Here is a 15,398-nt window from a genome sequence, read left to right as displayed (position 1 = left end):
GCCACATAGAAGGACTTTCTGACCACAGTGACAATGTGGTGATCAAAAGAGAGGTTGCTGTCAACCTGTGTTCCCAGATCCCTTATAACACCTTCTGTGTTCAGTGAACTACCATCAATGTGGTAATTCATGGGAACCGGGATTTTCCCAAAGGGGATGATGACACATTTTTTGGCATTGAGCTTAAGGCCATGGTTCTGACACCAGTCATTGGTCTCAGTGAGGCCATTCTTTAGGATGTCAACATCACTTGGGGAGTTAATAATAGCTCCCAACTTGCAATTGTCTGTGAACTTTGTCAGCCAGAGTCCCTTCGTGTTGGCATGGACTTCAGAGAAGTAGATACCAAACAGGAGAGGACCCAGGACCGAACTCTGTGGGACGCCACTCGTGACTAGTCAGCAGTCTGACTTGGAGTCAGCTACTTTCACACTGTGGGTTCTATCTGTGAGCCAGTGTGCAACCCACCTGGTGATATAGGGGTTGATGCCAAGGTTAATGAGTTTTTCTATGATTCCTGAGTGGGGAACGGTATCAAAAGCCTTGGCTAGACCAAGGTAGGCTGTATGAACTACCTTGCCTTCATCCACAGCTCTGGTGACTGACTCAAAGAAGTCGACCAAGTTGAGCAGGCATGATCTACCCTTCACAAAACCAAACTGTGTGGGATCCAGAGTTTGGAGATTCCCTATATCCTTGTTTATTAGATCCATGATGATGCATTCCATAGCTTTGCATATCAGACTCGTCAGGCAATTGGGGTGATAGTTCCCAGGGTCTGTAGTCACTCCTCCTTTGTGGAGAGGGATGACTGTGTCAGTGCACCATTCAGTAGGGACAATGCCTGAGGTGAGGCTGTGATTGAACAGGGCACACAGGTGAGGTGAGAGTTCACTCTGTAGTTCATGTAGAACATAACCAGGGATATTGTCAGGTCCCATAGAAACTGTATTCTTGGCCTTGGACAGTGTTGTTTTAACCTGTGCAGCAGTAATACTGGGTGCCTAGCAGTCTATTGGTATTGTGATTGGACCTTTGGGGGGGAGAGGGGTAAAGTTGGCACTGAATCTGTCGACCAGTATACCGGCAATATCTGTTGGCTCTGTATAGGAGGTACCATTGTGCAGTAGCTCAGAGAAAATCTGCGTATTGCCGTGGAGATTCTTTACATAACTATTGAATGCATTGTGTTGTCTTTACTATCTGTTGCAATTCTGTTTTCATAGATAGCTTTAGAGGATTTGATGAGGTATCTCAATTTTTGTTGTGGCTGATAAGGGAGTTTTTCCAGTCTTGGGACTTCACCTTATTCCGCATCAATTTCCTCCTTCTGTTGTAGAGTTTGTTTATGGCAGGGGATCAGCAGATTGGCTTCCTTTTTTTTAGAGGAGAGCATCTTGGTTCTGTTCGGTATAGTGAGAGCCATGCATTTGTGTACGTGTTCGTACAGTGCATTGCTGTATGATTCTGTGGTGACGCAAGTATTCTTCATTTGCATGGGTGCCGTGAAGTAACCACCTCTGTTTTTAGGAGCCCAAAGTTAGCTTTGGATAAGTATTTCATGGTAGTTACCTTTGTGGGGGGGGGGGGGGGATGTGGATTTCCAAAGTGATTAGTTTGTGGTCGGATCTAACCAGGGAGGAGCTGACTATTGGTGTAGAGCAACAGTCGCCCATGTTAGTAATGACCCAGTCAAGGATGTTGCTACCTCTAGTGGGGGTAAAAACCAGCTGGTCCAGGGCATTGAAATTAATGAACTCCAGGAAACAGTGGGGAAGTGTAGTGGTACATGAGTAATTTACCCACTTAATGGAGGGGGTGCAGATTATCTGTTCCAGAGCATTTGTATTGACAAAGTCCAGGAACCTCTGGGCGAGCACATTCTTGCTCATTTATGTCACCCAGTCAATGGAAGGAAAGTTGAAATCTCCCACGACTAAGGTGTTGGGCTTTAAGGTGAGTGACTCCAGTAAGTCCAGGTAGGTGGCGTGCTTTTCTTGATTCATAGTGGGGTCTTATAGCTAGCATCGATGTGGTAGGGTATTTTGCCTGTAGTTAATTGGACATGGAGTAGTTTGAGAGAGTCCTACTGTTTGACTAGTCTCGAGGTGTACTTGGGTTTAATGAAGATGAATACACCTCCACCTTTGATTCATTCATGCTTATTTTAAGGTCTGAACATGTGGAAGGCATGGTAGCCTTGTATGGCCAGGGTGCTCTCCACGAACTTGAACCATGTCTCAGTGACTATACAGATGTCAGCATCTTCCAAGGTGAAAAATGATTCTGGTGAGTTCAGTTTGATGTTTAGACTCCTAGCATTAAGCAGCAGAACCTTGAGTTTGTCTCTAGTAGATTTTGTTACATTAGAAATTGTGTTGTTTTGACATTGCCTAAAAAAGTCACTGCGGGGAGGCATGCACATTTACCAGTATCCAAAAGCCTGGAAGAGACAGGTGGACCATCTCTGGCAAAGCAGCATGGCCTGTTGACCATGTCTTTCCAGGTTGACAGATACTCGGCCCCCCTGGATTGACACCACAAATTAAGCCAATTATTGAAGTTGATAATTAGGGCTAAGGAGATACCTGCCTGGGACACATAATTTGAGAGTTGAATCATGTCTCTCTCTTCATATAGTCCATAGAGGTATGTCTCAAGTCATTCACCTCAACATGGACTATGACAGAGTCGTAATGGTACTTGTTGTTCAGTGAGTTGAGTGCATGCATGAGTGGGACATATGTGTGTCTCACTATGGAGTGAACTATGACCAAGACATTTATGTTTTGAGATATTTTGCCTTAGGGGCTTATTTGCTGAGACACTGGTATATGTGTTATTATGCATAGTGGTTTCTATTGGCATAGCTCTTCTGTCTGGCATGCAGTGAATGATCATTTTCCACAAACATTCTACTGTCCCCAACATTTATTGCCTTGTCCTTTTGCCATCATTTTGTCAGAATCAACTATTTCTGCTGGTAGGATTGCATCTTTACTATTAGAGGTCTTAGCTGCTTTCTCATGGCCAAATTTGTAGTGTACACACTTTGTACCCTTTCAATTAACAATTCCTGCTGTGGAAAAAAATTCCAGTTGTTTATTTATGCTTTCATAATATTAATACAGTCTGTTCTTTCCAGTTTCTCTGGTACAGCAGGAAATCTCAGGTTTTCACGACGTGTTCTGTCCTCTAATTCTACCATTTTTTAAATATCCCTTCTTGAGCAGTTTCATTCTCAGCTGGCCTTTTCTGCATTAAGACCTTTGATTTTTGCAGTTTTATCAGGTCATCAGACTATCATGTTAAAGCCTGTTTCATTCTTCCAGCCTTTTGTTACTTGAGTGATATACTCCTTCAGTATTATTTTAGTAAGCTCTGAGCACATTTGTCTTATTTTTTCCTCCAGATTACTGAAAGTCATGTCTTACACCAAAGCTGGATGAACTGTTCTTTGCTGAACAGCTGAAGGATTCTTCTCAGCCAATGTTTTCTTCTCAGCTTTTTGTTTTTGATTTTCTTTTAGATTCTCTGAATTTCTTTTTTGCTGGCATCCAGGCAGTGTACTTACTAACCAATAACTAACATTTACCCAAAAAGACAAATTCACTGGCTCTCTTTTCTGAGTTTCTATTTTCACATGGTAGAGATGAACTTAAGTGGTTACTCAATGTATAGCCATCTTGGAAGTCCATAAATTATATATTTTTTATGTTACCTATGTCTTTTACTAAGCTCTGCATTACTGTATGAGTGGATCTGCAAATGTAAACATACAAAACATATATCATGTTTTCTTACTCGTGTTGTTTCTCTTGTTTTGTCGCTATGGTTCTTGCACTAACCTGGTTGCTTTTCTGTAAAGCTACATTTATTTATTTTATTTTTATTTATTTATTACATCTTGCATTTTAGTTCTTCCTGTTACATATATCTGTGTTTTTCCAAATGTAGTTTGCAATATCTGTTTTTTTTTTTGTATATGTATATATATATATATATATATATATATATATATATATATATATATATATATATATATATATATATATGTGCTTTTCTTTTATGAAACTGTATGCAGTCTGACTATTCTGCTGAACAAATTCACACAATAAATAAGTTAATAAACAAATTAGCTGAAATGGTCTAAAGGACCATTTTCAGGCATTACCTGGAATTATTGGTAGCAGCTTTCACTGTTTTCCATTGTGGCATGAAAAATAATGTTGAATGCTCACCCATTGCCTGCACATACATATTTTCTACTGCACTCCACTGGAAAGAGAGTCAACAAATTAAGCAAGTTTAAAATGTGGTTTAGTTTTTTGCCTCAAAAATGACTACTAGTGCTTCATCACCTCACTCTTCCCCAACTATTTGTCAAACATGGGCTGTCCTACTGTTTGCTTGCAAAGTACAGCTGTGTGCCATCATTACAGTACAAATAGAAAGGCCTGTTTGTGCATTTACTGGAACAGTGATTAAGAGGAGGAAAATTGACTAAAAGGATGAAGATTAAGGTGTGCTTTTTGAAAGATTTCACGCTTTGCCATAATAGTAGATGGTACTCCCACTACTCATACTATAGCTGGGCTACCTTCCCAGTACTTGCTACTGACACACTCAACAGGAGCAAAAGACCATCCAACTTGCTGTACACTGAAGTATATGACATACTGCCTCCAGCATTACTTTGTGTGGTATCTTTGTAGCTTAATAAAGTGTAAGGGATGACTTTCTACTGGGAAGTCAAACATAGTGAACCATAAATTAGAATCTAGTACCTTATATTTTGCCTGACACTTGTTTTTGAAGTTTGTCCTGGAAAACATTGGTGGAGATTGAAATGTTTGAACAAAAGAGTGAAAGCAGATTTAGAATATAAGCCTTTTTTTAAACACTTCTCTAAAACCAGCTGGTGCATAGTGTTTGTTTTGGAAAATGAAACAGTTTTTAGGCACTATTCTAAAACTGTTGTTACATATTGTTTGTTTTGGAAAACAAAACAGTTTTTAGGCACCGCTATAAATTGTTTTAACATATTGCTTGTTTCTGTTTTAGGAGTTTGGAATGGAAACCAAGATGATGACTTTACAATGCCAAATGGTACCACAATTCCTGCTAACAGTTCTGAATCTGACATTTACAACTATGGCCTTACATGTAAGATTATTTGATTGTGTGCTTCTGGGTGCTGGTTTACTAAGTCTGTCATCATGAAAAAAATATTATTGCTAATGAAACTATATCATTATTACCAGAGGTAATAAAAGCTATTCTGACTATTTTAGGGAAGTGGATTGTAAAGTAATGTGCATGGCTTCACTACGTCTTTTCATATATTATTATTTTTCCCCTTATTAATACTGATTTACATTGCAATTTCTATCACTGAATTCTTTCAGGATTTTCCCTAGGCACTTGTTTAAATTGGGGAGGCCCAATGGGACAATAAGAATACTAAAATGTAAACAAAAATAAAAAAAAAATCTACTCAAAAAGGTGGAATAGCATAAAAATAGTGGTCCAGGATATGGTGCAAATTTAAATTATAATTTTTTTGTTATTAGATCATCTTTAAGCTGTATTTCATCAAAACAAATACAAGCATCTTTTACAGGAATTTGGGCTATTGACACCCCTTCGACTGTGTCTGCCTTCCTATTATTACTGTAATCAATTAAAACATTTTGTTATGCTCAATGGAAAACATAGTTATGTTGTGCATTCTTTTCCTAGCTCTATGAGTCTATGCAGCAAAGCATCGCTGGATTCTGATATAAAGTCTACACTGTTCTCCTCCTCTCCTTATTTATTTTCTTTACTTGCTTACTTACTATATATTTGTTAATCAGAATGGAATGGCCTGGGTCGTCAAAGCTTAAAAGGCAACCCCCCCCCCCAAAAAAAAAAAAAACAGATAACTTATTTGTAAGTATATTACTGAAAATACAATGGACATTACAACTTTAAATTTTTATTCAGTGAATAATGCAGAAACATGTTTGTGATACATCGTCTATCACGTTGCATAATAAGGTAAACAGTTAACATTCTTCTCAATAGACATAATGATTGTTAGACAACTATATGAGTCCTTGAATTTACATAGATAATTACTTAGATATTTAGGTATAAATCACTGCTCATATTGGGAGCAAGATTTTAACATGACATAAGAACAGAAAGACATTATTGAAGGAGATAGACATAGCAGTAAGAATATATTAAAATACGTAGGTACAAACTGCTGTTTTTTACTGCTTGTATGTATGGACATTAGTCTTTCCGTTTTGAGAAATATAATTCTACTGCACCTTAAATGTGAGCTTTAGAAAGCTTGCTTTTAGGAGCCTGTATCTTTTGGGAAAGACTTCACAGCTAATTGCTTTAAATATGTGCTCTTTTAGCCATGTTAGCAATCTTTCTAAGTGATTGGTGTACCGGATACTTTCTGGAAGATTGTTCCAGAATGACAGTAAAATCTTTGAAACATTTCATCTGAAGTTGTTTTCATTTCGTCTTCAACTTGTGGGAATACAGATCCGGTACGGATCTGACTCAGCCTCATTTTCCAGCATTGGGTCCAAGTTCTAAGCTCCTCCCCACCCTTCTTTTTCAGTAAGTAAATCTTTCTTGTTTTACTCCTTAATCCTCTACTTATCACTATCTTCCTCACCTACCCTATCTCTGTGTGTTAGTTCATTGGTTCTTAAAAAAAAAGTTCCTCTCTATCTCTCTCTTCCTTCCCGTGTTTCTCTCTTTCTCCCTTTCTAGCTATGATGGAACCATCCAAACCTGGCTTCAGGAAATGTGCTGAATGTGGCCACAAGCTACCCCCCTCTGATGGCCACACCTTGTGTGTGGTATGTCTAGTGGTTTAGCATTTGGAGACCTCCTGCTCGATCTGCACAGGTTTTAACCCCTGCACATTGATCGACAGGCGGAACAAGCTGATTTTCAAAGGCCTCCTTCCTTCGGAGGCAGTGGTCTCATCTATCTCGTCTGCCCCAGCTTCTGGGACTCAACCCCCTTCAAAGAAGTCTAGGGATGGGAAGAAGACATGTCTCAAAGACCAGGATAAGCCTAAAAAATGGTCCCCCGACCGCACTTCCCTCAAGGCACCTCCGTCAGCTGGATCCTGAGATTACCCTCTGACCTAGTCTCCATGCTTTTCACTGGAGCTGATGATTCCCATTTATACCTCACCTCAATGCCATTCCAGGCCTGGGTTGGTGGCTTCCTCCACCCAGTCCAACCATAGTATTTCCAAACTTGAGGTGGACAGGATGGTGTGGAGGTGCATCCGGACCCAGATCCAGATGGGAGTTTTGCCTGTCCCCTCCCCCTCCGGGGCTGGGATCATACACTCTGCTTTCCTTCCAACTCCTCCTTCTCCAATCCAACCCCCAGTTTCAGAGTCATTGGGTCAAAGGTTTCCCGGTGTCAGGGGGTCAGTGCCAATGGTCCCAGGTACTTCAACCCTGACCATTGCCCTGAGTGGCTCAGCTCTGACCCTTCTGGAGCCATCCGACTCTTGGAGCCGTAGTCTCAATGCCGGATATGAGGGGATGGTGTCGACTTCGAGGTTTTTGGAGTTGGCCCTTCCACTGGGAGTCTCAGTACCTAGAGGCACAGATCTGGCTCCCCCTTTGTTGCAGAGTGCAGTGGATCTGGTTCTACTCTTCCCTGTTCCTGGGGTTCATTCACTCTCTGCTTTCGATGGGGTGGAGAGGGTTGTCTCAGCTCCATCAAGACCCCTGATGCTGTCTTCTCAAAGTCCGTCCTGATTCCCTCTCTTTCTGACCCAGAATCCACCATCCTGCCCTCTCAGGGACAGCCTGATGTTCTTCGTGTTTCACTGTTGCAGTCATCACACTTGGGTTATCCTGCCAGGGGTAGCCCTCAGTCGGCCCGAATAGCAGAGGCTTAGTATTTTTGTGTTGGTTGCTGCTGCTCCAGGACTGATGTCAGGTCATCAGTGGTGTAAAAATCAGGCAGCAGAAGCCATTACATCAGTCTTTCTTGCCGAGGAGCCCGAAGCAGAAGCAATTTGGCTGCTACCTTAGTTTTCATTTCCGACATTGAAGTTGAAGTCTTCTAAAGCTAAGTACCCCATTGGGTATCCTTTTTTCTTGCTCTAACCAATGTCAGAAAAAGGTAACAATTGTCTCACCTGTGGAAAGCAAATACCACACCAAGATATCCATTCTTACTGCATCACCTGTTTAGGCCCAGACCATAACGTCCCTCTCTGTCGGTTTTGTGCTTTGTTCAATGCCAGAACTATACGTCGTCGGGTTCTTATCATAGCTAAATACTTTTGCTCGCGATCTCCGTATTCTGAAATGGCTTCAGTAAGCCATCTGACTACTGATCTTCTGAAAAAATGAAAAGATAAAGTCAGAGACAGACCGCACAGGTCCAAAACTGCTGACGATGCTTCCGTTAAGCTAGTTGCCAGTTTGCCGGTACTCAGTGAGGTGCTTTCACAGCCCCTGATGCCTGCTTCTATGGATTCGCAGGCCGCTACCAAGACCCATTCAGAGTCCAGTATGCAGCGAGACTCTTCTTTGACTACAGAACCTGTGGATGTCTCTACCTTGGATGGGTCCAGAGCCACTTAGCAGGCACCAGCTTCCAAGGAAGTTCTTCTCACTACCGATATTCGACACAAACCGATGACTTCTTTCGCGTCTTCAGTTCTTTCTAAAACTACCGAGTTTCTAAGGCCCAGGGTAAGGGCTATGCCTAAAAAACTGATGAGCCAAGCTCAAGCACCTGCTTCCTTGCCTCAGTCTCAGATGCTTAAAATGGCAGAAGACCTTATCATGCTGATTAGGGGAAGCCAGCCTACCCCTTCTAAAAGAAAAAGAAAATTGTCCCCAGCAGCTTTATCTGACCGGGAGTCTGACGACTCTGAGTTTTCTGATTATGAAGACATGCCCTTATCTGCTTGTGAGAATTCAGATGTAGAGGAATCTATTCCTTCTGATTCTGCTCCAGAGGATTTTTCTTTTGGTGAAATCCTACATACTTGGAGAGAGCGTTTCCATTGAGAATGCCAGGACTATCCTCAGTCCAAGAAGAGACTCAGAGAATTTTTAGATTTCCCACAGCACAGACCCTTAGCTATTCCTCCTGTTCTGGATGTTGTGGATGATGTTTTTCATGGAATCAAGTTTAACTCCTGATAGTCTACCTCCTGCTCCCAGGAAACCTGACAGGTATTACAGAGTCCCCGACTCACACAAATTTCTTTTCAAAAATCCTACTGCTGACCCAAAGGTCTTCTCCCAAGGGCCTAAAGGAATAAAAGCAACCACAGCTAAGAATCCCAGCCCTTCGGACAGGGATTCCCAAGCTTTAGACAGATGAGGTAAAAAAGTATACACCTCTGCAACTCTTGCCATTAGAGCATTAAATTGTCAGTTCCACATGTTGAAATACCAGCAACATACAATGGAACTTCTTAAACAAAAATTATCTACCTTTCCAGCTTGTGCAGAAAATAAAGAATTACAGGAGCTTATGCATTTTGCAAGCCAAGTTACTAAGCATACCCTGCAATGTGGATTTGATGCCCTAGAAGCATCATGCAGGGCAGCAGTCACAGGTTCTCTACTTAGAAGGCATGCTTGGCTTAAGGAACAGACCTTGCCAGACCATTTCAAATCAAAACTATTGGACACACCATTGAAAAAATACAACTTGTTTGGCACCAAGGCAGAAAAGGTTTTAAAAAAGATGAAAGAAAAAGCTAAATCTATGCAGACAGTTAGAGACTTTTTGCAAGTCCAGCCTCCGAGATTCAGTAGGCATTGCCCCTCAAAACACTGGTCCTTTCCATCCCCCTCAAGGCCGGCTCAGACTAGACCTATGGGTAGCAGACACCCCAGACAGCAGTCCCAGGGAATGCAATGGAGTACCTCCACTTCTAAAACAGGGAGTGCTAAGCCACCCCCTTATGGCAAGACTTCACAATGACTTTTCAATTCCACCCCTTATCTCTGCTCACCTTCTTATACCCCTAGGGGGAAAACTTGCCTCCCATACAAAAAACTGGGCCTCCATCATCAATTATCAATGAGTCCTCAACATAGTGACCCAGGGGTGCAAATTTTATTTCCATACACTCCCAACCCCAAAAGGGTTCCCAGATCTTCCTCCATACCAGTGGGCAGAGGCAAAAAAGTTCATTCCCTGCTCTCCATGAGGGCAATTCAAACTGTTCCTGCAAACCAGATAGGCCAAGGTTTCCATTCCAGACCTTTACTGGTACCCAGAGAAGAGGGCACCTGGCACCCAATCCTAGATCTTTCCATTCTAAACACCTTCCTGGTGATACCAAAATTCAAAATGCTCACCCTCCAGCAGCTTCTTCCTATGCTATCCAAAGATGCTTGGTTAGCCACCCTAGACCTAAAAGAAGCCTATCTGCACATCCCAGCCAGAGACTCTTGCAGGAAATATCTATGTTTCAGGGCAGGATCTATGCATTATCAGTTCTCTGCACTTCCCTTTGGCTTATCCACTGATCCCAGAGTTTTCATAAAATGCCTGGCTCCAGCCATTGCTTTTTACAAATAAATATTCAAATTTACCTCTACTTAGACGACTGCCTGATTCAGGCAGACAGTCAGGAAAAGCTGTTGCAGCACCTGACCTTTGTAAAGACCTACTGACTTCACTGGGGTACACTATAAATGAAAAGAAATCCAAACTAGTCCCCATTCAGAAAATTGTATTCCTGGGAGCAAGTATGGACACAGCATGCCAGCTGGCATACCTTACTCCAGAAAAACAAGCCTATCTGACAGGCCACTTCTCTCAACTAGCCAAATAGAACCCAGTTATCCACAAGGAAAATCCTGCAAGCTCTATGGCTCATGGCCTCCAGCAGTCTACTAATTCCATATGCCAGACTGCATATGAGGAAACTTCAATGGTACTTAAAAAGCCTTTGGTGCCAACATTCTTAGGACCTGGAAACTATTATACCTATGATACCTTGTCTAAGGAAAGAATTCCTTTGGTGGACAGCAGCATGCAACCACAACAAGGGACTTCCCTTTTCACAACCCCATGCTGCCCAGACCCTAACCACAGATGCATCAGACTATGCCTGGGGTGCACACCTGGACGGCAGGTGCATTCAGGGCCATTGGAGCCCAAATCAAATACATCTGCACATCAACCAAAAAGAGATGCTAGCTGTTCAGCATGCGCTGACAGCTTTCAGACCCCTACTCTCTCCAGGGCCTCTTCTGCACCAGGGAACCTCACAGCAAGGCCTGTAAAGTGGATGCCCTATCCTTCCAATGGGTAAACCTCTCGATCTATGCATTTCCTCCTCTACCTCACCAAGGACCAAGGACAATCCTGTTTGCCTAAGACTGGCCATGTCAACACTGGTACCCACTACTGCGCAGTCTGTCAACATTGCCTCCATGGCACCTCCATCAGATTCCAACTCTTCTGACCCAGCAAAAAGGAGAGTTCTTGCAGCCACAATTGCAGACCCTGAACCTGGCAGTATGGCTTATTCCTTTACCTCTCCTCCAGTGGCCAGCCTAAGCAAGCAGGTCCTGGATGTTATACGTGAAGCCAGATGTCCCAGCACTAGAAAATCCTATGCTGGCAAGTGGAAAAGGTATTGCTCCTGGATCCAGGCTAAAGGAGCCGAACCAGCACAGCCCTCCTTACCTCTCATCCTGGATTACCTAGCAGACTTACTTCACAGGGGCCTAGCCTTCTCTTCTATTAAAATTTAGGTTCTATATTAGAATATCGAAAGATGTAAACACCAAATGTTTAAATTTTGAACTGTATTCAGCGAAAGCTGAAAACAACGAGCATACAGAACAGCAAATTTTTTTCCTAAGGAAAACATTTGCTGTTCCAAAACACATACACACAACACAAGCACACCAAACAAACAGCAATCCACACACATACACACAAAATCTTACACCTAACCCTACACTAAACTATACACACACCACTAATTATCCACTTATCTTAACCCAAACCCTAACCCTAAGGTCCGTCACTATCGCACACTCACCTCACCTGCGCCCTAACCCTAACTCACCTACCCCGCCCTAACCCTCACGTCCACACAATCGCACACTTACCTGACCTGCGCCCTAACCCTAACTCACCTAACCCACCCTAACCCTCACATCCACACAATCGCACACCCGCGCCCTAACCCTAACTCACCTAACCCACCCTAACCCTCACGTCCACATAATCGCACACATACCTAACCCGCACCCTAACCCTCACTAACCTAATCCACACTCAATCGAACACTTACCTGAACCCAACCCGTAACTTTCCACTACAGTGCTGAAAATACAGAAGCAACAGAAATGGACAACCGAATTCTTTCCCTAGGAAAAAATTTGGTTTTCTGTTTCTTCGATATTTTCAGCTTTCGCTGAATACAGTTCGACATTTAAACATTCGGTGTTTACTTCTTTCGATATTCTAATATAAACCCAAAATTTATGCCTCTGCCATCTTTGCTCATTACAACACAGTGCCACTTATCTTTTCACACCCCCTCATCAAGCAGTTCCTTATTGGGGCTAACAACTTAAGGCTGCTCAGAAGAGCCCCTACCCCTGCTTGGGACCTTAACCTTCCGTTGGAAAAGCTCACACTACCCCCCCTTTTGAGCCTGCAGCTTCAGCAGAGTTAAAATTCCTCTCTTGGAAAACAGCCTTGCTTCTGGCCATCACTTCAGCTAGAAGAGTGTCTGAGCTACAAACACTCGTGGCTGTGGAACCCTTCATCATTTTTCATGCTGACAGGGTCTCCCTCAGGACTAACCAACTTTCATGCCTAAGGTGGTGTCCAGTGTGGCTCTCAACCAATCTATTCATTTGCCCACCTTTTTCCCTAAGCCTCAAAATAAGGGGGAAAGGATCCTGCACTCTTTAGATATGCACAGACAGCTCAGATTCTACCTGGATAGGACTAAGCCCTTTAGGAAAACTGACTGGTTACTAGTCAGATTTGCAGCAGAGGTGGAGGGAAAGGCCATTTCAAAACAAACTATTTCCAAATGGATAGCACACTACATCCATTTCTGTTACAAACACCATGGGAAACCACCCCACAAAGGGGGTCAGAACACATTCCACTAGGGCAACTTCCACCTCTGCAGCTTTTCTCAGAGGGGTCCCTACCAGGGACATCCTGGAGGCTGCAATCTGGAGTTCTGTTCATACCTCCACCAAGCATTACCACCAGCCTATCTTTTCCAAATCTAGGGCAGACTTTGCAACTGCAGTCCTGCAGGGCATACTAGCCAGCCCCAATGCTTCTAGACTGCCTCCACCTGTTACTTCAGCTTTGGGAATCAACCCACGTGTGATGACTGCAACAGTGAAACATGAAGAACATAGTACAGTTGTGTACACTTACCATAAATTTATATGTTCGAGTGTATTCACTGTTGCAGTCCTGGTTTCCCACCCTCCATCCCCCTGGTCTTTCTCTCTCTCTCTCTCTTTCTCTGTTCCTCATTATTTACAGTGCATTCGGTATTTACTTTCTACTGATGGTGTTATTCCACCATAACCTAGCTCCCTATTTGGGGGCTCCTGACATTTGGGGCAAAAAAAACTGATGTAATGGTGTCGGCTGCCTGATTTTGTACCACTGATGACTTGACATCAGTCCTAGAGAGACAGCAACCAATGCAGAAATAGTAAGCCTCTGGTATTCGGGCCGACTGAGGGCTACCCTGGCAAGATAACCCAAGTGTGATGACTGCAACAGTGAATACACTCAAACATCTACATTTATGGTAAGTGTACATAACTGTACTTTGTCACTCAGCCCCAGGGACTTCCCCCTCAGGGGCTTCCTGAGGTTTCCGAGTCCTCCCCAGAAATTCCATCTGAGGAGCTCCCTCGGAAACATATGGGCAAAAGAAGGCATTTGGACTCCCCACTGGAGTCCTTCACAGAAGACACTGACTTGGAGGAAGGGGAGGGTTCCCCCCAATCATGCCCAGAGGATGTCTCCTTTGGAGACATCATAGAAATCCTTCACCAGAGTAGGGGATGGTCTATCCAAAAACCCAACACAGACAAGTTAGTGTTCCGGGAGGCATTTGGCACAGGACCCTCTACCTCCTGGGTGTCCTCTTATGGACCTCATTGCATCCAGGCAATAAAAGGAACAGAACACAGTTGAGCCTATTCCCAATCACCCTGATAAAGTTCTCAGTGCTCCATCTGACAAGCAACACTGGTCAAAGGGATCCCCAAGAGATGCCATGGTGGTTGTGGCAGCCACCAAGAAAGTACTCACTCTGGAGAATTCTTTGGTCCATCTGCACAACCAAGAGTCATGGGCCATGGATCATCTTGGAAAGCAGACCTATGCCTCAGCCATGTTTCCTTTGCATGCACTGAATTACATGGCACATGTCATCAGACTGCAGTGGGACCTGGTCAAGTAGGTCGCTGAGTCTGCCCCAGGGTCCATGTCGGCAGAGGAGAAGAAGGTGTTCTTTTCCCGTATGGTCACCCTTACCACGATTTCCAGTACTTCCATGATGCTCTTGTCACATGCGACTGAAGATGCCTCTAGGGTGGCCAGAACAGGTGTAGCCATCAGGCACCATGCCTGGCTCCAGCTTTGTGCTTTCTCAGAGCCCATCAAGGCATCATTTATGAATGCCTCCTTTGATGACTCCACACTCTTTGGTAAGACCATTAGAGACACCTTGGTCCAGAGTGAAAAAGATGGAAAGACCATGTCTGCCATTGGGATTTGCTTCTCAACCCTACAACAATCTTTTCCAGGAATCAGTGCAGGACGAAGAAGATGTCATTCCGAAAGTCTCACGGAATTTTTCCCACGATGCTCAGGACTCGCCTTCCCACAGAGGCAGATGAGGATATGATAGACGTCACCCTCATGGCAGAGGGGGCCTGAGGAACCAAGGATCTTGGGATTCTCTCCTGAACAGACCCTCGCAGCAGCCCTGAAGGGTTGCCCAACTGCTCATCTCTGGAGGCAGTCGCGGGATGTCTTGCTCTTCATCCTTACCTAAGAGTCAATCACAAATGATTGTTGGGTGTTGCAGATCATATCCAGAGGATATTCAATTCACTTCCTTCACCCCCAGTCCCCCCAAAACATCTCCCAACCATTCCAGCCATGCAATGGGAGCAGGCAGCAGTAGAAATTTTCAGGCTGCTCGAAAAGTGAGCCATCCAGCACACCCCCCCCCCCCAGAACAATCTGGATTAGGCATCTATTCCAGGTTCTTTTTAGTCCCAAAGAAAATGGGGGAATTAAGACCCTTCCTGGATCTTTCCACTTTAAACATGTCAGTTGTCAAGAAAAAGTTTTAGAAGGTCATGCTC

At 43.5% G+C, this 15,398-nt stretch overlaps 1 protein-coding gene across 1 annotated transcript in view; it reads left to right on the top strand.

Annotated features, from left to right (window-relative positions):
- Window positions 1-5,061: 5,061 nt before the first annotated feature.
- Window positions 5,062-15,398, top strand: part of LOC122801236 (mucin-4-like) — an 81,721-nt gene continuing 71,384 nt past the window's right edge. The window contains exon 1 of the mRNA XM_044070788.1: window positions 5,062-5,166. Coding sequence (XP_043926723.1) covers window positions 5,100-5,166 — 67 coding nt within the window. The 5' untranslated portion in view covers window positions 5,062-5,099. The remainder of the gene's footprint in view (window positions 5,167-15,398) is intronic.

The sequence above is a fragment of the Protopterus annectens genome, chromosome 4.part1, assembly GCF_019279795.1.
Source record: "Protopterus annectens isolate FY-2018-M chromosome 4.part1, PAN1.0, whole genome shotgun sequence".
NCBI lineage: Eukaryota > Metazoa > Chordata > Ceratodontiformes > Protopteridae > Protopterus > Protopterus annectens.
This window is presented reverse-complemented; position numbering and strand designations above follow the sequence as displayed.